The following is a 19985-nucleotide window of genomic DNA, read 5'->3' as shown; positions in this document are numbered from 1 at the left end:
GAGCAAGAGAATGTGATGAAGTGCCCTAGACTGTGGCCTTACAGTGGTCTACACGGCCCTTATGAGGGCCCTTCCAGTGGAAACAGGTGCCATTATGAAGTGTCCTCTGTGGCACCTGCACATGATTAAGTGTCCCAAAGGGTGCCCTTCTAGTGGATTAAATGCGATGCAGTGCTATACTGGGTGTCCGTCCATGCGGGAGACTGTGGGGAATTATCCTAATGGATGACCCTCCAGTGGAGAAAATGCAATGCAGTGCCATATACTGTAAGGTGCCCTTTTAACTGGGTAAACTTGTGGTGCGCTATGGGTGCCTTTCTAGTGGAAAAACTCCATGAAGTGCCCTCTGGGTTACCCTTCCAAGTGAGCATACATGATCAAGTGCCCTTGGGATGGAGATGGGATCTCTGATAGCCCACTATGAGATGCAGCATCCTGTATTTGTCAGATAATCAAATGAAACAATGTATCCTGTTGGTGTTCTTATGTACAAGAAATTGTTATATCTAGGTTACCTCTATAGTTGACAAGGCATTGAATAACCATAATCGGGGATGATGACTATTTCACCCCACGCAGTGTGCCATTCTGTTAGCTGGGAGAGTGTGCATGTCCTGCAGTAGGTGCCCTTTGTAGTTTTTCGCCCCCGTCCCTCAAACAGTCCACCACTGCTATGCACAGTTTAGTCAGAAACAGATGCAAAAGCTCACTTAAGAAAACTTATTGTATTGGTTGTTGTGTGCTAATGGAACAGTGTGTTTTTAAATTAATAAAAAAAATTTCAGTGGTCCTTGTACGTACTTGTGACACCAAGAAACTGATTCGACAGTAGATGACAGAGCTAGTTTATTGTGTTAGTATTTAACCGTAGATTTAGGCAGCAAAAATAACTGTACATTTGAGGTTTATTCTTAAACTCAGAATACAATATAGCAACAAATATTTGAACTGTCACCACCCTTACTCATTGTCAACTTTCACAACTTGCTGTATGACAATGTATAGTAGGAGTTTTGGTGTAGACAGATATGCATGTGGTTTCATTGGATTTGCTACTAATTTTCCCTGAGTTTCAAAAAAGACCACTGACAGCAGGGACTCCTACGACTGAGGTCTCACATTATCTGTTTCTCACATTTGTCCTTACGCTTAATTTTTCTGACTGATGTCATTGTTCAGTTAATTAACCAGTTCAATGGGAAATTAGTCCAAAATGCATAAGTACTGAAATTTCTCCTGGAAGCTCAGTAATCTTTACTGCATCTCAGTTCTGACATTACATTGGATTACAATTTTTCCCAATTTGCATATGAAGTCTAAGGCATTCTTGTTCTTACAGTCTTCCATATACAACACTGACTAACTCTCTTAATACATGCTTTAATTTTAAGTTGTAGGGTTAATAAGGCTAATTTGAAATGTGTGTCTCCGTTCACTGGAAGCCACAGTAATCATGTAAGTAAAATAATCCAGTTTAATGGCTGTACAAAAGTCAATCAAAATATTATATTCCCTGTTTAATAATATGAAGATAACCAGATTTTTCAGAAAATTACAATAAAAATTTTATGTCAAACAAATACAATGATTGCAGTAATGGTCACATGGTTTACCTGAAAAACATGTACAATTCCTTCAAGTAATACAATAAGCACTGAAACCCCCTTTTGTTAGCACACTACTCATAAAAGTCAAATGGCCACATAACATAAACGAAATTCCATTTTGGCTGTAAGTACTTGGCACAATACCAATTTCCTATGAGTTAATCTGTATGCAATTCATTACGACCTTACAGAAGAGAAAACTAAATAGTATTGCACGCAAGCTTTCATTAATAATAATCTTCTATGAGATATTACATTTCTGAGGGAAGACAAAAATATCAAGAAAACAGGGAATGCATTCGCAGGGCGTGCTGATCTTCCCTAGTTTCAATGCACCTCCTGGGTCAACAGGGGAGGGGCTTCTGTTTCACTTCTTTAACCAATCACAGGCTTCGTTGTATGATGTCACCATGTTAGGCTTCATATTTTTTAATTCAAGGCTTCCAGTAAGCAAGCCAGGGACAGTGTGTGGCTCAGCAGGTCAAGGCTGGTGGACTAACCACATGTTTGTGGGCCTTTGCGAAAGGTGCTTAACTGCTGGTTGTTGTCGTCATCATCATCATGAAATAAATTGCACCCTTACATTGCTCTGTACAGCCTTTGCATGGAAGCTTTTCTGCATCTATATGTCCCTTAACAAAGGGCATGCACAATGACATGGGTACTTTATGAAGCTGTGCACCTTGCCGCTTACCAGAAAACGCTAGTTTTAATTAATGCAGTGAAGACTGTGATTGGTTAATGAAGTGAGATGCAAGCCCCTCCCTCACTGACCTAGGGACGTGCTGAACTCGGGAAAATCAGAACACGTTGCATTTGTAGGTAGCTATTGTCCACAACCCATCCCATTCTTCATAGCATAGACAGACGAATTATATGTCCATATGGCTTTCAGGGAGGCACATGGGACAGCGGCAACCCCCCCACTCTGCATCTGTCCTTGGGACGCCTTCATCAGACGCGCCAGTTATCATGCCTGGAAGATCTTATCAGTCTCTTTGAGCATGAACTCCACTATCTGCGTCTGGAAGATCATGTACATGGTGAGGTTGGCTGATTCCACCTCAGGTCTGAGCAACGTAGGTCCAAAGACAATGGCCAGGCTCTGGGCTGACATGCGGTTCTTTTCTCCAAACTGGATCACTCTGTTAAACAAGATATGGAACAACCGAAAAACTCAGCGATAAATAACTGTAAGACGCCTGGAATATTGTATTTGCAAATATACATATATACACATATATACAAATATGGCCAGTATTCTTTATGATTATGCTGCAAACATCCCCAAGGGGATACATAAAGTATTTATATATGACTGTATGGTTTATATCCATCAATCCATCCATCTATCTAGGAAGTACAAAATTGTCAGATATTCAATTTCTTCAGTATCTAAAATAAAATTAGACTCTTTCTCTGGGTAAATTACATGGAAGAATTTGTGGACAAACCTCACCAGAGGGACTGATACATTCCCCAAAGTTGAACATGTAACTGCATATTCAGCAGTGTGTAGATGTCCTCACAGCCTATGAAGGCCATGAAAACGCCTGTGAACCAAAGCACTCACTTGTGTAAGTGGCCGAAGAGGACTTTCATGGTGTCATAGTTCGGCTGTGGCACAGACCTCACCAGCTCACAAATGCTGCTCATCTTCAGGGAATAGTCAGTATTGTCTGTAGCGGGGAAAGAAACAGACACAAAACCCACCTTAGCAAGTCCACACTAAACTGGTAAACTGGAGATATGATGTGGACGGGGAGCCACACAGGGCAGGCCTAGGCAACGTAAAGAGAAACCCTCACTGATGGCTACTATGAATTTGTTGAAGTGACTGAAAGGAAAAAGAGGTTCTGGAAGCTCCCGGAAAAAGAGTTTCAGGGCGCCGGTGATGACGTGGATCTCCTCCCACTGTCCGTCATCCAGGTCCAGGTCTTCCTCTGAGGGATGGACAGGCACAACAAGGAACATTAGCAGATAAGCACTGCTGCATGATGGCAGTTCTCAAGCAAAAGGGACAAAAGTATAAAAAGCAGTGTTACGATGTATCATTTACATTCTGATGATCCTGCATTTGTACTGTATAGTTCATTTCTGCGACAGTTTGTTCAAAATGGCCAATCTATAGTCAACTGTCAGTTTTTTTTTGTTTACTTTCTGGATCGAGAATTTGTACAGATAAAGCAAGTGTCATGACTGGACTCGCACTTTCCCAGCAGACCAATGGTTATGTGGGCCCATAAAAATGATTGTTGGAGGTCTTTTCAGAGTCACTTTCAAGGGACCCGCCCATACATTTAAATGCGATTAAATTTAAATGTTACATTTCAGATTACATGTAAATTACAGTTAATTGTAAAGTGAACATTCGAGGGCTGAAGTGCTTCTCACCATGATCCACTTTGTAGCGTAATTTCTGAATAACAGCCAAGTTACCATTGACTCGATAGATGCCGTCGGTATCCAGACCTGTTCCCAAGACAACTCTAAATGTAACTCAGTGATGGAAAAACATTATGGATACAAAAATGCTAGCATTATATCACACATTAAATAAAGGCTAGTTGAATCAGATTGATTGAAACAAAGCTTCTATCAATTGTTTCAATATATTGAAACAAAGTTTCATTTGATCATTTTCTAAATTTCTATTTCAAAAAGGAAAAAGACAGACACCTTTCTTTCGAGTCTTTATAGCAGGGCTTGCTAAAACATATAAGAACAAATAAATGCATTAAAAAAAGACTGACTGACCTCTTTTCTCCACAGACTTGATGCACTTATTCACGAAGGACGGAACAGTGGATTTCTCCCGGCCACACAAGTTTTCCAGAGAACAGCCAAACACATTCTCTGCGGGTGAACCAGAAATAAGACGTTTATGCACAATTTTTAGCTGAGTTTCTTTTGCTTGACCTACAGACCTACAGCTACAACACAACAACCCCAGCATAAGCTTTAAAAATATACTTATATATATATACTTATATATACTCTTGCATATTTGAGAACAGTGTTTCTTCATGTCTTGCGTAGTATAAATCAGTAAAATTGTAACACAGGAGTACTCAGAGGAAACCCCACGACGACATGGGGAGAACATGCAAACTCCACACACATGTGACCCAGGCGGAGACTCGAACCCGCGTCCCAGAGGTGTGAGACAACAGTTGAGTTATGCTAGAAGTAAATAAAATCATGAAGTGAAAAAATAAATAAATAAAGTTTCTAAGATAAAGTATTATCAACATACAATCTACAATGTCAACCATGGTTTCACTGAATATAGTAAAAAATCTGATAACTAATGAAATATATGTAATGTGATTTAATGACACCGTACAGCTGTTTAGTGCAGAGAGGAGGACCTGTCAGCAGGGGGCGCTACCTTGGATGTAGCCTTTCTCTTTGACAGACTGCAGCGTTGGTCTCCTTTGCAGGAACCTGCGCAGTTTGTTCCGCACCCTGCCCTGCTCTGAGTCGGTACCGGAGCCAGGCGTGCTGTGCCTGCCATCTGTGAACAAAGTGGTACATAACGTGTCGCACAATTGCAGGAACTGTGCAGGAGCAGACGTTTTACAGTATATGACAGCCAGAATCGGAGTACCCTGCCTTTCTTGTTACTTTTTTGTTAGCATGTTGTGTCAGATGCATGTAGTTGTGATTGCCGAAATATCGGAATCTTCAAACCCTATACTACTACTGCTATTCCGATAAGTCAAAACTGTATGTCCATAAAACTGCAAACAATTTCAATTAGATATTTTAACTTTCTAATCTGGAATGTCGTATGAAGCACTAGACACGCTGCAAGCAGAAGATGACTGTTTTGTTTTCTGGAAAATATAACGCAAAAGTCCTTCGCAACTTGTTCGCAAAAATATATTCGATATGAAATTAAACTGATTGATGATCGTTTGAAGCCAGTTCAACATACAGCTCTTCTTCTTGTCCTTGTCGTCTTTGTCTCCGTGACCTGGCACCTTCTCATCGTGTTCATCTTCCTCTTCATCACTCTGATCGTTCCGATCCTAGAGAAGAAGTCGCATATTAGATCAATGCATGAGAGTCCATGCTAGAGCAAAAGCTGGATTTTACATCGCAAAACATAATACAATCTACACAAGTCTGTTACTGGCTTATATATCAATCCAAAAATATACGTTTGACAAGGCTAAGCAAGTTCAGGAATCCAATTTGTAGCCCAGTGGAAGAATATTTCTACGTTAAGTTTAAAAGTACTTGGTTAGAGACTCACCAACTGATGAATGGTATCCAGAATGGTGCCGTACCAATCAGTGATGATACTGAGTGTGTCATACTGCATAAGGTACTCGGAACCCTGCCTTGTTTTTAGCTGGGGAAACAGTAGTAAATTCAACTTTCTCAGAACCAGACATATACAATTAATGCACAAGCTCAGACAATAACCCATGAGTTGTTTTTATTGTTCTTATACAGTAAAGTTTCAGTGCTAAGGAGTTTCCATGGCTTATAACTCGGTGTAAAACGAAGCACGTCATCCTTTCTGTTTTCTAGGACTTGCAGTTCTCTGGTGAGAAGTTGGATTTCTCCAGAGACGTTTCTCGTGAGTTTTTCAGTCGGAAAATCACAGTCTCATACCTCCAAAACGTTCTTCTTGCTGGATTTGTCTTTGGTCGCCCAGGTGATAGTAGCTCCCCGTAGCTCGACTGTGTACTCTGGGATGATCTGAGTGCTTTTATTCTACGAATGCAGAACATTAGGATTTACAGCGCTGATGGCAGAGCCTTGAGGTAAGAAAGGTAAACATCCTTTAAATTATTAAACAAACAATCTTACTTTAAGTCAGGGAGTCAGGGGTAGGCAATCCTGATCCTGGAGTGCCGGTATCCAGCAGGTTTTCCATCCTACCTGGTCTCTGATGAGCCAAAACTGACCTCAGGCAGAGTAACTCATCAGGTAGGATGGAAAACCTGCTCGACACCAGCACTCCAGGATCAGGGTTGCCTACCTCTGCTTTAAGTTGACAACAAATAAACTTTGCGATTAGACAAATCTGTGCATTAACTTGTCTATATGTTTAACGATCAGTAGCGGCATGTAATTATAGGTTCTTTTTTTTAGGAACCAAGTGATAGGTAAGATCAGTTGTTTTACAATTGCTCCCGCTGGGGTAGACTTGGGGTCCTTGTGAAATGTTAGGATGCCCCCGTGGAGTACTGTCCAGGATTGGGACCAGCTTTTTCTGCAGATGAAGCACATGCAGTTAGTTCATAGTCAAGGATCACGTTCTATTCTAAATGTTTCATTGACAAACCAGTTCACTTCAGCTCTGTTGCTTCTAAGAGTAGCAAGGAGAGCAAAAAAAATCAGAAATACCTCAGTCTTTTTCCATTTTCAGAGATCTTGGTCTTGTTGACAATCCCTGCCTTCTCCAAAACATGGCTCTAAAGAAAATAGCAAATATTATCCAATATGTTAATCTGTCAGATACACAGCAATGCTAGTCTCAAATTAAAAATATATACATTCCCAGGTGGGGATATTGTTTAAAATATAAGTTTGAACTCTTAGTCAGTGATATATCGAAAAGTTCATAAGGTCTTGCAACAAAATTAGAAGCTATTTTTCATATTCAAGTTTATGGTTAAAGTGTACAATTTCCAGGTTTGCAGAGGTGGATCTGTCGAGAATTAGGGCACTTTTGTGTTTTTGAAGATCCAATCAGATGGTGTTGAAATTTGATGAGGACGTGCAATGGTTGAAGAGAGAGGTTTGGGAACTGAAGCGGTGATCATCTAGCCATCCAACTAGATATCAGTAACTTTTTGGAGAGCAGAAGAAATTCTTTTTAGCCTTCATTGTGACATCATATTTTAATGTTAAATTGAGCTTTTCTTGTTAATAAATATACTGATAATATTTCTTTAACTACCTAAAACTTGTGCACAGTACTGTATGTAAACATATATTCTGGCACCAAGATACTAGATATGGTTTAATTGCTTCTGTAACAAATGCATTAGGTGACCATCTTCAAAGTCAGTCAAAGTGAAGTTTATTTTCATCTCCACCAAATACAAGTATATAGACAGAGAAAAAAGCTCAGCTCAGACAAACAAAGCTCAGAGATCGCAGTCTAAACATAAACTTAGTGCAGTAAAAAAGAAAGCAATCCAATGTGCAAAGGACATACAGGATTTAAGAAGAATTATATATTGTTCAAAATATGGCAATGTGCAATATTGGGTGATGTGCAATAAATGGTGATGTGCAATATTGGGCAATGTGCAATAAATGGTAATGTGCAACATTGGGTGAGGTGCAATATTGCTAAAACTGCATTAAATGTATGTTCAGTGTCTATTGTAATCAGAGATGGTGAATTAGACCTGAGTTCACCAACGTGTGGGTGTAGCAGCTTGAGTTCGCAGTGTATGACAGTGTATTTTAATAGCAGTGACAGCAATTACATGTCAAAATTTTCTAAGAGCCAAAAAATAGGAATATAAGCAGAATAATGGATCAAACACAGAATCTTGGGGATTCTCTTACATGGTGATGTGTTTCTTCACCTGAGCAGTCTGAGGTTCTTCTCTTGGGAGCTGATGAAAAGCTCTGACAAAAGAGAGGAAGTGACAGGTCAGCAAGCCAGGAATCGCAGGAAGGACCGACCGCGGCCCAGAGGCCCGTCCGAGTCCGCGGTCATTGTCGTCTGGTAGCGTCCTGCAGGATGGGCCAAGATGTTGCTGTGTGTAATTTATTTACAAGGGAAATGGAAACGAGCAGCTGTTTCCCTATCCTGTGGCCTGCATCGCTGGTCACCTGTTTGCTTTGTGCAAATAAAATACGGTATGTAAATAAAATACGGTAAAGGATGCTTGGCGACCGCATAACCAAACTGGAACCACTGGGCCGGCCATTTCTGAGGAGTTCCAAACCAAAGCTGAAACTGAAACTAACATATATCACTAAACAGAAATATATTAAAAACTAACAAAAACAAACAAAAGTACAATGAAAACTAATTAAAACTAATCTGGATTTCAAATGAAAATTGAATTGAATATAAGTATAAAAACTAAATTAAAAAATCAAACATATATAATATAAAAAGCTATTCATAACTTAAGCCAGTAAATACACATTTACTTGAAGGGGGTAAAAAACATTTTATGGGGCTTAAATCCCCCATAAAATAGGCCTAATGACGCCCCTGCTGCTAACCCCCCCCCCGGTGATCTCCAGCCTTTCAGCTCTCAGTCCACACAAAGGCGGTACTTCATGCTTCTTTTAGGCACGACGACACCAGCAGTCGTTTGGCCAGCATGAGCCAAGCTGCTTACAGCTGTATCACATCCGGGATTGTTCATGAGCAGACTGAGGGCCATTTAACTTCATTCATACTTAAACTGTTATGGACATTTTGTAAAGACAGTAATGCTTTCGCAGTTCATTCACAACACTAGCATTTTTTTTATGCAGAAAATCTGAAAGATTGTCTGTAAACATTCTCAGTCATCCAGGTCATGGTTATTTCTTGGGATAATCAGAAAGATTACACAACTCTCCTTAAGTCAGGGGTTGGCAGTCTTATCCAGAAAGGGCCGCTGTGTGCGCGGCTTTTCGCTGCAATTCCCTAATTAGATTACTAATTAGAGGACTGATTGGCTGAAGAGTCTTCACAGCTGGGGTTTGAACAGCTTCATTCCAAAGTTATCCCAAGGACCTGCAAACACGCCGGGCCCTTTGCAGATACGTTCGCCCGCCCCAGCCTTAAGTAGTAATGTGAATTTTTCAGCATCGTTTTTTTTCAACCTGCTGCTGCCCCCTACAGGCCACTCACTATATCATCCAGATTTCCGCTGAAGTTAGACAGACTGTGCCTCCAGTTCTTCATGACAGAGACTCCGCCTTCGACGGTAAAGCCCATTTTCGGCTGGCCGGATGGTGCAGGCAGCTGAGGAGGGTGTAACGGACCAACCACAGGCCAAATTAAACCACAATAGCCAAAAGGAACCAGAACTTAACCATAATCTAAAATTTGCTGGGAACACGCACGTGCCTGGTGACGACAGCCATCGCTGTGTTTTATGAAGCTTGCACTTAACTTTAAAAAAGCATGATATCATTAATGTGATAACGTCTTACAGCACACATCTACGCACACACACATACATGTGGTAGGCAAGTGGTAGAAATATTTCAAGGGGTGCAGGGGTGGGAGAGATGAGAAGGTTTATTGGAACAAGGGGGTGGGGGATGACTGCACAGTCTGAATTTCGGTCCAGTCCAAAGAGAGATGGGTACCCTGGTGTAGTTGGCAGATTTAGCTTTATGCGAGTAACAATTGCACAGAACACATTAGGTGAGATGGTCTGGTGGACGGTATATTTTCATGGATGATTTACTTATTTATTTGTTTGTTTCTTCACTTGTTTGTTTATTTATTTATTCCCCCCCCATGGGGGAATTATTTCAGAGCATCCCTCATGCATTTTCTTTCTTTTAATTGTACTATATATTCCTCTGGGATGTATGCAACACGCACCAAATCAGGGCTCTCCCACTGCCACCCTGGTAGGCCGGCCTGCAGCACAGCAGATTTCCCTGCTCAAACACACCACACAAACCTGGCAGTCAGCTGCTGAGCGGAATAAGGCGTGTTTGAGCAGGGAAATCTGCTGTGTTGCAGGCTGGCCCTCCAGCACCTGGAACTGGGGAAGCCTGATCTAAATGTTTGGCTGAAGTCAGTGGGCGGAGCTGGTAATTTATTCATTTCCTTCATTCCCCAGTATCTTTTTCAGTATTCCAGCCTTAAAAAAGGACAGGAACAACAAGGCTGAGAGCCTGAGAGCCAAAATATAAAAACGGGTTAGAAACAATTGGCCCACCCAGCTTGACTTCCCGCCATTGTGTGATCAAGTTTTCCAGGCTGGACTTAAGCAAGAGTCTCGATTGACGGCTAAGTGAAAAACCAATAGGGCCAGTGATGTGATTGGTTGAAGTTCAACCAATGGGAGGACAGTTTCATTGTTTGACTGAGATGGCGTCACAGCATGGCAGCTCAGTATGGCAGTATGCCTACTGACAACAGAATGACGAAGAGCACAGCCCTGCATAACATTACCATTGAGCCCATGAACAAGGCCCTTAACCTGACCACTTTAGGGCACTGAATACTGGCGGCCCTCCTTTCCGATACCACGCCTTCCTCACTTGTATAACACTTCAGATAAGCGTAGTAAAACCAAAGCCGCCCAGGAGTCATGGCTACGGCGTGTGCCCCGTGCAGCAGGACTCGCTACCTGCTCCTGCTTAGCCTCGCCTGTGAGCGCTGTCTTCCCATATGCGTGTCGCCTGCCTGACAGCGTGTTAAAATCCACAGTGGCCCGAGGGATGGTGGGTTGGAAGTCCTCAGGAAAGACCAGCGGCCCCCAGCCGTCCTGGCAGTCATTAGGATAGTCTTCTTCAGGGAGCGGAGGCTGCAGCATGAACCAAAGCAGACATGGAGAAGTCACGATACTGTAGGTACCTGTATAAACTAAAACTATTCTTCATATTTATGTTATAACTATTATTGCCCAGTGTTTGAATGGTATATATGGCCAGGGCTTCTTGTTGGATGGTACCACTTTGCTAATAGATGGACAGAAATTTTAGACGTGGGAATGCAGAGTGAAAGCCTATTGGTTAATCTATCATCACATGTCGCGCTTACGTCCCCCCCCCCCACCCCCAGTTAATTTGGAGTCTGAACCTCTCTTTTTGCAGCAGTTATTTTCATGATTGTGTTACTAAAAGTTCACTGCAAATCTATCAACGCAAATTATTCCACTTTATAGTCATTATTCTGTTTTTTATTTTTTTATTTGTGTTTTGTTTTTTTACTTGGATATATGATTATGAATTGTTTTAGTCGAACTGTCTACAATACTTTTTCTTCTGCATCTAAGACTATTTAAAAGTAGCCCTTTAATTATTCTGACTCATTCTGCCTAATTCACTCTACAGCAGCATAATTTTTTTTTGTTTATATTTTTTATGATTTGCAGTAGACATGGCAGCATATTAAGTTACTGAGTTTTCACAATATCAGGTGAGTAGAGCTGCAAGTCCTTCACCCTGCCATAATCACCTGTTCTCAGATGTAGCTAGATTTATTCAGGCAGGGTGGCTTTGTCGAATTTCTAGATACACATTTTTACTTAAATTGACGCTCGCATTATAATAAAGTCTAAAGATCGGGTCTCAGGCTACGTTTAGAAGAGGCAAAAACCCTTTTTCTGTTAAACCCGTGCAGGGATTTGCAGTCCAGTGTGGGATACACTGGACATTCTCACGGGATACATGCATTCTCACGTATTTCGCTTTCCTTAATGCTAAAGTTCAGGCGGTTTCAACGTTAGGAATTAGGTCCATTCCATAGGTCTGTCTTCAAGTCAAATGTGTAACTAAGGCGGAAACTATGTGACGCACTACATATTATTATTATCATAATAATTATTATTATTATTATAATTATTATTATACAGTGATAATAAAAGTAACTACATACGGTGCTGTACCGTAAATCGATCTGACGAGCGATGTTTTCACAAGCGTCACAAACATTATAAACCGAAATATTTATATATTACTCTTTATGGCAGTCCGTTCGTAATCAGACCTATTAGTTGTTTTTAACCCGGCGACTGTCTGTATACCAGCTATTATCCAACATTCAGGGAATGAAGGAAGGACTTACTGGGACATCATCCTGGGGCTCCGCTGCCTTCACAGGCCAGACTGCGCTCCCTGTCGGCGGGTTCTGGGAATAATGGCGCCCAGTGGTATCGTCCGGCTCCAGCTTTGGGTTAGTTGCAGTGCCGGTAGTTGCAGAAGGAGCTTCCTGTACAGGTTCCTGTACTTTGGGAGAACTGCAAGCACCAACCCCGGTGGCCTGATCTGTCTCCTGGTTGTTGTTAGATGAATTCACCGTTGCTTGTGGAAGATTATTTTTGGGTTCGTTTACACTGGGATAAAGAAAGGCACTGGGGACGTCATTCTCTGTCTGTAAAAGAAAATACGGGTTATTGCCATCAACGGAGATCCACACTCAATATTTCTCCTGTCACATTAGTTTGCCATTAAAGATCGCTGATGTAAACATAATATAGACCTAATCAGGTCTTCAAAATAATCTGTTGGTTATACAGTAGCAACCCATTTTTTCCCCAGCACGGCAAAGCACGACAAGGCAGGAGTAGGCCTGCAGAACTGCACATGAACAGCAAGCTTCCCGTCCCCAAACGTCACTTAATCTTGTGTTTAGTCATGTGCTGCGATAGAGCTCAGCTGAATGACAACAGGCACACGAACCTGACCGTCTGGTTGCAATGTAACTTTCTACTGACCATAAACTCTTTTATTGATCTGTAATGTCATTAAGATCTATGGAATGATTGGAATGTAGGCCGTCTTGCTCCAGGATGTCAGATCCCAGCCTGATCTGAGAGTCACGATGGTTAAAGTTCCACGCACAAGGTTTGTTATTAAAATATGAGATAGCATCTGATATTTTTCAGTTTCCGCCAAGCAGGTCCCAGTCAAATCAGCAAAACCTGATGTTGCAAAGCTTATAGTTTGTGTGTTGTGCATGGGGACTTATGTACTACATACTTTCCATGAGGAAGTCCCCGAGTCTCCTTACTCCTACCAAACTTGTCAAAATAATTGCCCTTCACTTAAACCAAAAACGTCGTAGCTCACCATTTGCCTGTATTATTATGCATGATCCTGTATATCATGCAATTATATTAAGTTTTTAATTGTCTGTGGAACAGACACCAACTATCAATCGACTTGTATTCCTCCTTAATTCTGGTGTCTCCATTGTAGTACTTACTTTTATGCAATATTACTTTTTGAGAAAAATTAACTCTGTATTTCCGGGTTAACTGCTGGAGTAGTTAACCAAATGGCTAAATAACTTAATCTTTCACAAACTTTCCCAGTTCTCAGATTCTGTACAGCAGTACATCATAAACATTGGCTTAACGCATAAGTGGATTGTGTAAGAACATTTCACGTCTATTTATTTGAGCTAAGCTGAATTGTAATTGAAAACAGGCACAATAATATCACATCGCCAGTCATGAACTGCGTAAATCTATTATCAACTGCAAGCCCATTCATTGCTACAGAACATTTCTGCTGGTAGTATTTACACCAGGAAACTGGCATGGCTTGTCACACTGCTTTTAGAAAATGTTGTCTGGTGAAATACTACATTTGAATTCTAGAACTGTGTGATGAGTGAGTTCAACATGGTTAAATTTATAAACAGGCTTTCTCTCAGGTAGCAGAAAATAAGCCATCTAGCACAGGCTAAGACAACACAGTCCCTGCCATTTATCATCATTACAGAGCCCCCTAAAATACTCAATAATCTGACACCAAAACATACAAGAAACCTACAGGAAACAGGAATATAAACTAAAACACAATTAAGTACAGGATCTGTAAATGCAAAAGAGGTTCCAATGTTTAGAAAGAATACTTCAAGAATTAATCTATAAACCCGACCAACAAGAGTCAAATTTGGTCCTTACTGTCTTACTTTTTACCTGAGTTATTGTTGTTATTTAAATATTTTTTTATGGGGAGGCGGAGACTCATATAATGTATTCATACATATGTATGGTAGCGCAACAACCAAGGCCTGAAGTCCAAACAGAAGATAGTTCACGTTTAAAAAAATTTGCGTATATAAGGCAGAGAGGTGAGACCAGTTCTTGTGCTTTTGTACAGAATTCTGAGAAACGCATTATAGAGTAGCTGCACTCATTGTTACTCATACCGGGCTGTAAATACTATATCCTATTCATGTTAGGAACTATTATTACTTTATGAGTGCTGTATAACAATAAAACAGCAAGACAGTGTTCCAGCGTTTTTATAACCTAACCTGTTCTTCTCAGACGTTTTAATGTCCTCATTTCCCGATTATTGTTCGGAAATCTATGTTGCAAAGTCATGACAGAAACATATTTGCACAAAAGGCAAAATAAAACACCAAAAAACCTCCTTGTTGAGCCCCGTGCCAGTTGACTTAATATCTGGGCTTGTAGCCAATGAACATATCGGAAATAGGTCGATATTAAACTTTGGCCATCGGACGAGTATGCAAATCTGAGGACACCGCCGATCTATAAAACCATTACCGATTGTACCGAAAGTGATTCTTCACGTTACCAAATATATTTTGGCCCTTCATCATCAGGAAAGACATGACATAAATATATTACTCACTGCAGTATTTCTAGAGGGTGATAGAATTCCAGTAGTTCTGGCTATAATCCCATTATAGGATACAGTATAACAAAGGGCATTTATCAAGAGAGTGCTATATAAAAAGGTATATTTATACAAATAAAAAAAACCGAGGTTTACATCGACATGATTATTTTATGTAGGATGTTATCTTGCATTTGATAAAATGCCAGCTGTCTTTATATTCTAAACTCAGACTTTTACTTTTCTTACTAAACCTGTCTTTCAAGCTGAAAAGTCTTGCGCCGTCGCTATTAATTAAAGTTCATACGCCAAGCAGCTGCTGGGGAAAAAAAAAAACATGGATCACTGTCCTTTAATAAATTGTGAATACGTTATTATTGGGCACTACATTTAGTCTTAATATAAGACCTTGAAAAGCAATCATCCAGCAAAGTATATCCTACTGATTCACATTTTTAAACTCGGTGACCCCTCGTTTACGTACTTTGTGTCAGCGCTAGCGGTATTATAAACAGACACCTCTGTGACAGCACGTATTACATTAAGCGACATATTCTGCTGAACCACATATGAAGACTTAGTGGAAACCATTTTGCAGCCGCAGAGGAATAATGCAACAACGGCAACAATGACACAATGATAATTGCTGACACAAGTTGCCGTCCTGATAATAATCTCTATTTACACATTCAGTGTATCCCACACAGGTTACACACCGCTTCACAGTATTTGAGAGCCCCAGACTTGTTTTAGTGACTTAAACAAAAAATAAGTACCGATAAAAATGACCAAATAAGTTGCCGCCTAACTACCTAACCCTGCCGCCATATGAGCAAATGTATTTAAACATTTGAGATTTGGGAATTAATTTTCCTCACATCTAATAAATGTAAAAAACTCAAAATATACATCTTCATTTAGTTTGAATTTTTCTCTGTTATAGAAACCTGTATCATCTTAAAGATATGAACTTTTTCATATCACGACATTAGATTTTCTTTTATAGATATATTGCATTTATATATTGCATTACTGTTTTTAAATGCTTAGGTATTTTCTATAAGTTATTCTGAATTAATTAAAGTTTTATACATTTTTCAATGTTTTTTTGACCGTTAAAATATATATTTCGTTTCACTCAGTATGATTTTAGCATGCTGATTGCTTTTAAGTAACGCAAGCAGTTTTGAATCGATTTCGTCAGGAAGCAGTTGGTATAAAAGCACACAATGGCATTTTAAGAAGTATACAACTGGAAAACTTTCACCCCTGTAAATTTTTTATAGTTCATTGCGTGTCAGTTAAGTTATGGTATTATTTTTACAGATGTATTTGGGGAGTGACCTGAATGGTAGGATATTTTTGTACCTGTGACGGAGTGTGAGCAGATGTTGGAAGGGACTGAGCTGCTGCTCCTGGAATCGGAACCGGAGCTATTCCGGACACTGGCGTTTCCTTGTCCTGTAGACCGACATCCAATATGGATTCATAGATATTGTCAGTTTCCAGTGGTTGCTTGGGATGAAGAGATGAGGGCTCCTTCAGATCCTCCTGGGATCCACTGAGTTTTTTCACCGATTCATGCACCTCTGGGGGGGCTACTGGCTTTGCCTTTATCTGTCTTTTTATTGGATCTGCTGGACGGAAGCTTGGCTCACGAAGTAAAAGTGGAAAATGTGGCAAATCTTCAGTGGGAAGCTGACAGTCAAAAACACTAGGAGTCTGTGTCTTCGTGTTCTGGGTGGTATTTTTACTAGAGGTTGATTTTGTCGCGGGTTCCTGAGAGTGTAGGGCAAGAAAGGAATCCGGAAGTCCACCCCGTCGGAATTCTTGGTTGTGCATGTCCAGGGGGATGCCGAAGGTGGACATCCGGTTCTCCGTCTTCTTGGACTGGGACGGTGACTGCAGCCTGATGGCAACCTCGTGATGTTTGTCTTCAGCTGTATCTGTGGCCCTTTTTTCGCCCCTGTGTTGGGTCGACTCAGGGTTCATAGACTCTATGAAGTCCAGCGGAGATGGTAGATGTGATGGCAGCTCCTTGACGTACTTGGCAGGGATGTAGAAGGGCTTGGCATGTTCGTCCTTGCAAACGTGCCACCAGTGGTCATTAGTCTTGGCTAGGAGGACATAGCGCTCATTGGGTTTGATGGACACCAGGCCGCCGTCACGACCCATGTACTCATATTCAAACTCGACCAGCACCAGCCCTTTGTTGGTCATGGTTGTCGTGGCGACCTGCCAACCCAAAGACCCTCACACGAAGCCAGTTACGGCTAAGGGGGCGGAGCTGAAAAAAATGTGACGGGGGGGGAAAAAGAAAATGTGGTCAATGTTCAAAGCAAAACAGGTCAGCTCTGTACCTTGAGCATTCCTTTCTTTAAACATCGCAACCCTGACAGGTGTCTCAGCCCACACCCATAGCCTGGAGGCGACTGTGGAAACAGGAACAACAGGAATGTTTCATGCTGTCTCTCACCAATACATCCCAGCCTGTACCTGTAAGCGTTTCTACTCTTGCAGCAGTGGGCATGTTCAGGTAAACAGGTAAACATTACTTGCCTAAGAATATCTAAAAGGGTTATTTTCACACCATGTAAGTCAATAGCATTTTAAACTAAAGTTTGAATTGTGCGATTCTCCATAATCTACACACCCTGCCGCTCGTCCCCGAGCTCCTGACATTTGAGAAGTGGACGCTGAATGTCAGCCCTGCCCCCTAACCTTGACTTAATCCTTTCCCCCACCCCTCCGTTTCATGCGGTCTCATAATCCCTCATAACATCCTCTCCTGTAAACAATCCCATAATCTGACAAATAAGAAAGATTAAGTTGTGTGCTGAAGTGCGCATCTTGTATGCTCACTTGCATGGTGACGGACATCGTAATCCTGTGAGTCTACCATCCATGCCAGCTAGGGAGAATCCCTGATATAGCAAAATTTCCAGAAAAGAGCTTAAACTCAGAATACCACTAAACTCGCAACAATTACAGTACGAAGCATGTATTGGTTAGACAATGGAGAACTGAGTCATTTTCAGATGCTTTGAAAAAGCAAAGCATATTAAGCTAAAAAGTGGCGCTTTTGGACGTTGTTATTTTGCCAGAGTGACTTTAATAGCATTAACATAACATAGCATTATTTAACATAGCATTATTTAACATAGCATTAATGTAAGGTGACGTTGTTGTGCTGTGTACGGAATCCTGAAAACAGCTGAGTGGAACTAGACATTTCTTCATTCAACCTGGTTAAGTTAGCAGTTTTGATAAACGTATTTTAATATGGCAAGAATTAATAAAATAACATTCTTCGTTTGGAAATAAGTGATGATAATATATGTTCAGGGCTCCCCATGACGTAAGTCCACCATTTCTCACTTGGCTTGGAGTTTTCATTTCTTTTTAGTTTGATGGTTGCGTTTCCTGCAGAACTGTGGCATGAGCTCACATTTGACATAGAATGACCAGAGTTTGTATCATGTGCTGGTCTGAGGTGGACAGTTATAGAAACAGATTCACTTTTTAAAAACTTTATTATAGTGTTAACAGTTGTCTAGGGCTGTGCTGCAGAGGTATATTTTAAAAGGACAAACACTACAGCACGAGATATTACTTGAAAGACCGGAGGGAGATTTTTACTATATGACCAAATAACAATATTCAGAAAATTCACATACACTGCAGTCTTGGTCGTACCAGATTTATTTCAAGCACGGGCTGGTCACATGTAGCCTAAATAATCAAAATCTAATTCCTCTGTTTCAGCCTCAGTCATCTTATGGTCCTTAACATTGACCAGAAGTCAATTCAACAAATGTGCTGTTTTAGGGAGATGCCACAAGAATGTAACATAACAGACATTAGTTATAAATTATTCCTTGTTTTTCTTTGGGATATTTCGGTTAATTTAGCAGCAAGCGAAACTATAAAAGTAACGTGATTTAAAAAAAAAAAAACATAATATAGACTTTATAAAAACAAAGACTTTGCATCCTTTTCCGATTCTGCATCCGTTTGTACAGAAAGCCCCCCCCCCCCTCGGGGAACGGACACGACAGCCCAATATTTCTACACAAAACAGTGGTATGTTGTGTGTCAATTTACCTAGTATGTGTTTAATTTCAGAATCTTACCACATATATGTGTATATGTAAATACATACAGATACAGAAGCATTAATTCAGCAATTGCACTTGAGATTTAATTTTCATTTTCTTCATTTAATAATACGAAAAAAAATCTCTTTACGAAAAAGTCCAAGGATGTCACCTCGATGCCGAACAGAATTCATTTCTTATTAGTGTGACGACTCTATAACAGATATTTTCAGCAGTTCTATGTCTAACTTTTCCCCAGACTGGAATGTCGACAGTGTCGCTCTCTAGCCCCACCTCCCGAGGGCAGTTTCAGGAATTTTTGATCTTTTAACTATTCTCCGCTTTACCCAAAACATGTACTGTCTGGTTTAGAAAAGATTGCAGATCGGCAATGTAAATACACCTGGTGTGTATGAAAGGCTGCACACGGCTCGGACAAGACGGTGCCGACAGGAATGAGCACTCGGCCACTTCCGGACTATGCGAGGGCACCTTTTGACTAAGAACAAATTAGCTTTGCCTCTCACCCCTAACTGACTCCCCATTTAACAGGCACAAACGATCTCAGCCGGCAACATACGTAGAAAGGGAAGGACAACTTTCCCGCCAAAGAACATTGCCCAGAAAAACAATTCAAACCAAACTCAGGGAAAATAGTCCGATGATATATAAGGAACAGAGTCCAGAGTACCTAACGCAATACATAGTTCAGTGGCCTTTTTCAGGCAACAGCTTAAAAAAACAGAAACCATGTTTACCTGGACAGAAACGGTATGATCACCCAACATTCCATTCCTTCCACCGTCACAGTCTCATAATGCAGTAGCTGGTCATTCTATTTCGCTTTTCTTCCTTTTCTCTAAGGCCCGCCGTCCCTCTCCTGCTTCCTATGGTGCTTGTTTCCTCTGCAGGATTCTTGCTCCGCTGTGAGAAGCCCGGAGCCGCTGGGTGTGACTCTGTGTACGCGAGAATTGTGTGTTCACCAGTTTCAACACGCCTGCCTCTATCTGCACGCATT

At 40.9% G+C, this 19985-nt stretch overlaps 1 protein-coding gene across 2 annotated transcripts; it reads right to left on the bottom strand.

The window, feature by feature from the left end:
• Positions 1 to 828: 828 nt before the first annotated feature.
• LOC125717484 (rho GTPase-activating protein 27-like) lies at positions 829 to 19952 on the bottom strand. Of its 2 annotated transcripts, XM_048990464.1 has the most exons (17): positions 19726 to 19952; positions 16239 to 17157; positions 12340 to 12645; positions 10901 to 11077; positions 9439 to 9552; positions 8148 to 8210; positions 6972 to 7039; positions 6750 to 6837; positions 6234 to 6335; positions 5869 to 5967; positions 5548 to 5641; positions 4999 to 5124; positions 4365 to 4463; positions 4002 to 4079; positions 3416 to 3550; positions 3181 to 3286; positions 829 to 2752 (listed from the first exon to the last, which is right to left on the bottom strand). In XM_048990464.1, exons 2-17 carry the CDS (start codon positions 17088 to 17090, stop codon positions 2578 to 2580), a joined length of 2682 nt encoding a protein of 893 aa, XP_048846421.1. In that variant the 5' UTR covers positions 17091 to 17157; positions 19726 to 19952; the 3' UTR covers positions 829 to 2577. The 2 variants fall into 2 exon arrangements, with proteins under 2 accessions (XP_048846421.1, XP_048846422.1); XM_048990465.1 differs by lacking the exon at positions 9439 to 9552.
• Positions 19953 to 19985: the final 33 nt, after the last annotated feature.

This window comes from Brienomyrus brachyistius, chromosome 22 (genome assembly GCF_023856365.1).
Source record: "Brienomyrus brachyistius isolate T26 chromosome 22, BBRACH_0.4, whole genome shotgun sequence".
In the NCBI taxonomy this organism is placed as follows: Eukaryota; Metazoa; Chordata; class Actinopteri; order Osteoglossiformes; family Mormyridae; genus Brienomyrus; species Brienomyrus brachyistius.
The sequence above is the reverse complement of the archived record's forward strand: the minus strand, read 5'-3'. Positions and strand labels throughout refer to the sequence as shown.

Excerpts from the sequence above, each read along its gene's own strand:
- LOC125717484 (XM_048990464.1), bottom strand. The coding sequence starts at position 17,090 with ATGACCAACAAAGGGCTGGTGCTGGTCGAGTTTGAATATGAGTACATG. Across the intron at positions 12,646-16,238 it reads CTGCTCACACTCCGTCACAG|ACAGAGAATGACGTCCCCAG; the intron begins GTACAAAAATAT and ends TTTCTTTTACAG. Across the intron at positions 6,336-6,749 it reads CTACCCCAGCGGGAGCAATT|AATAAAAGCACTCAGATCAT; the intron begins GTAAAACAACTG and ends CTGCATTCGTAG.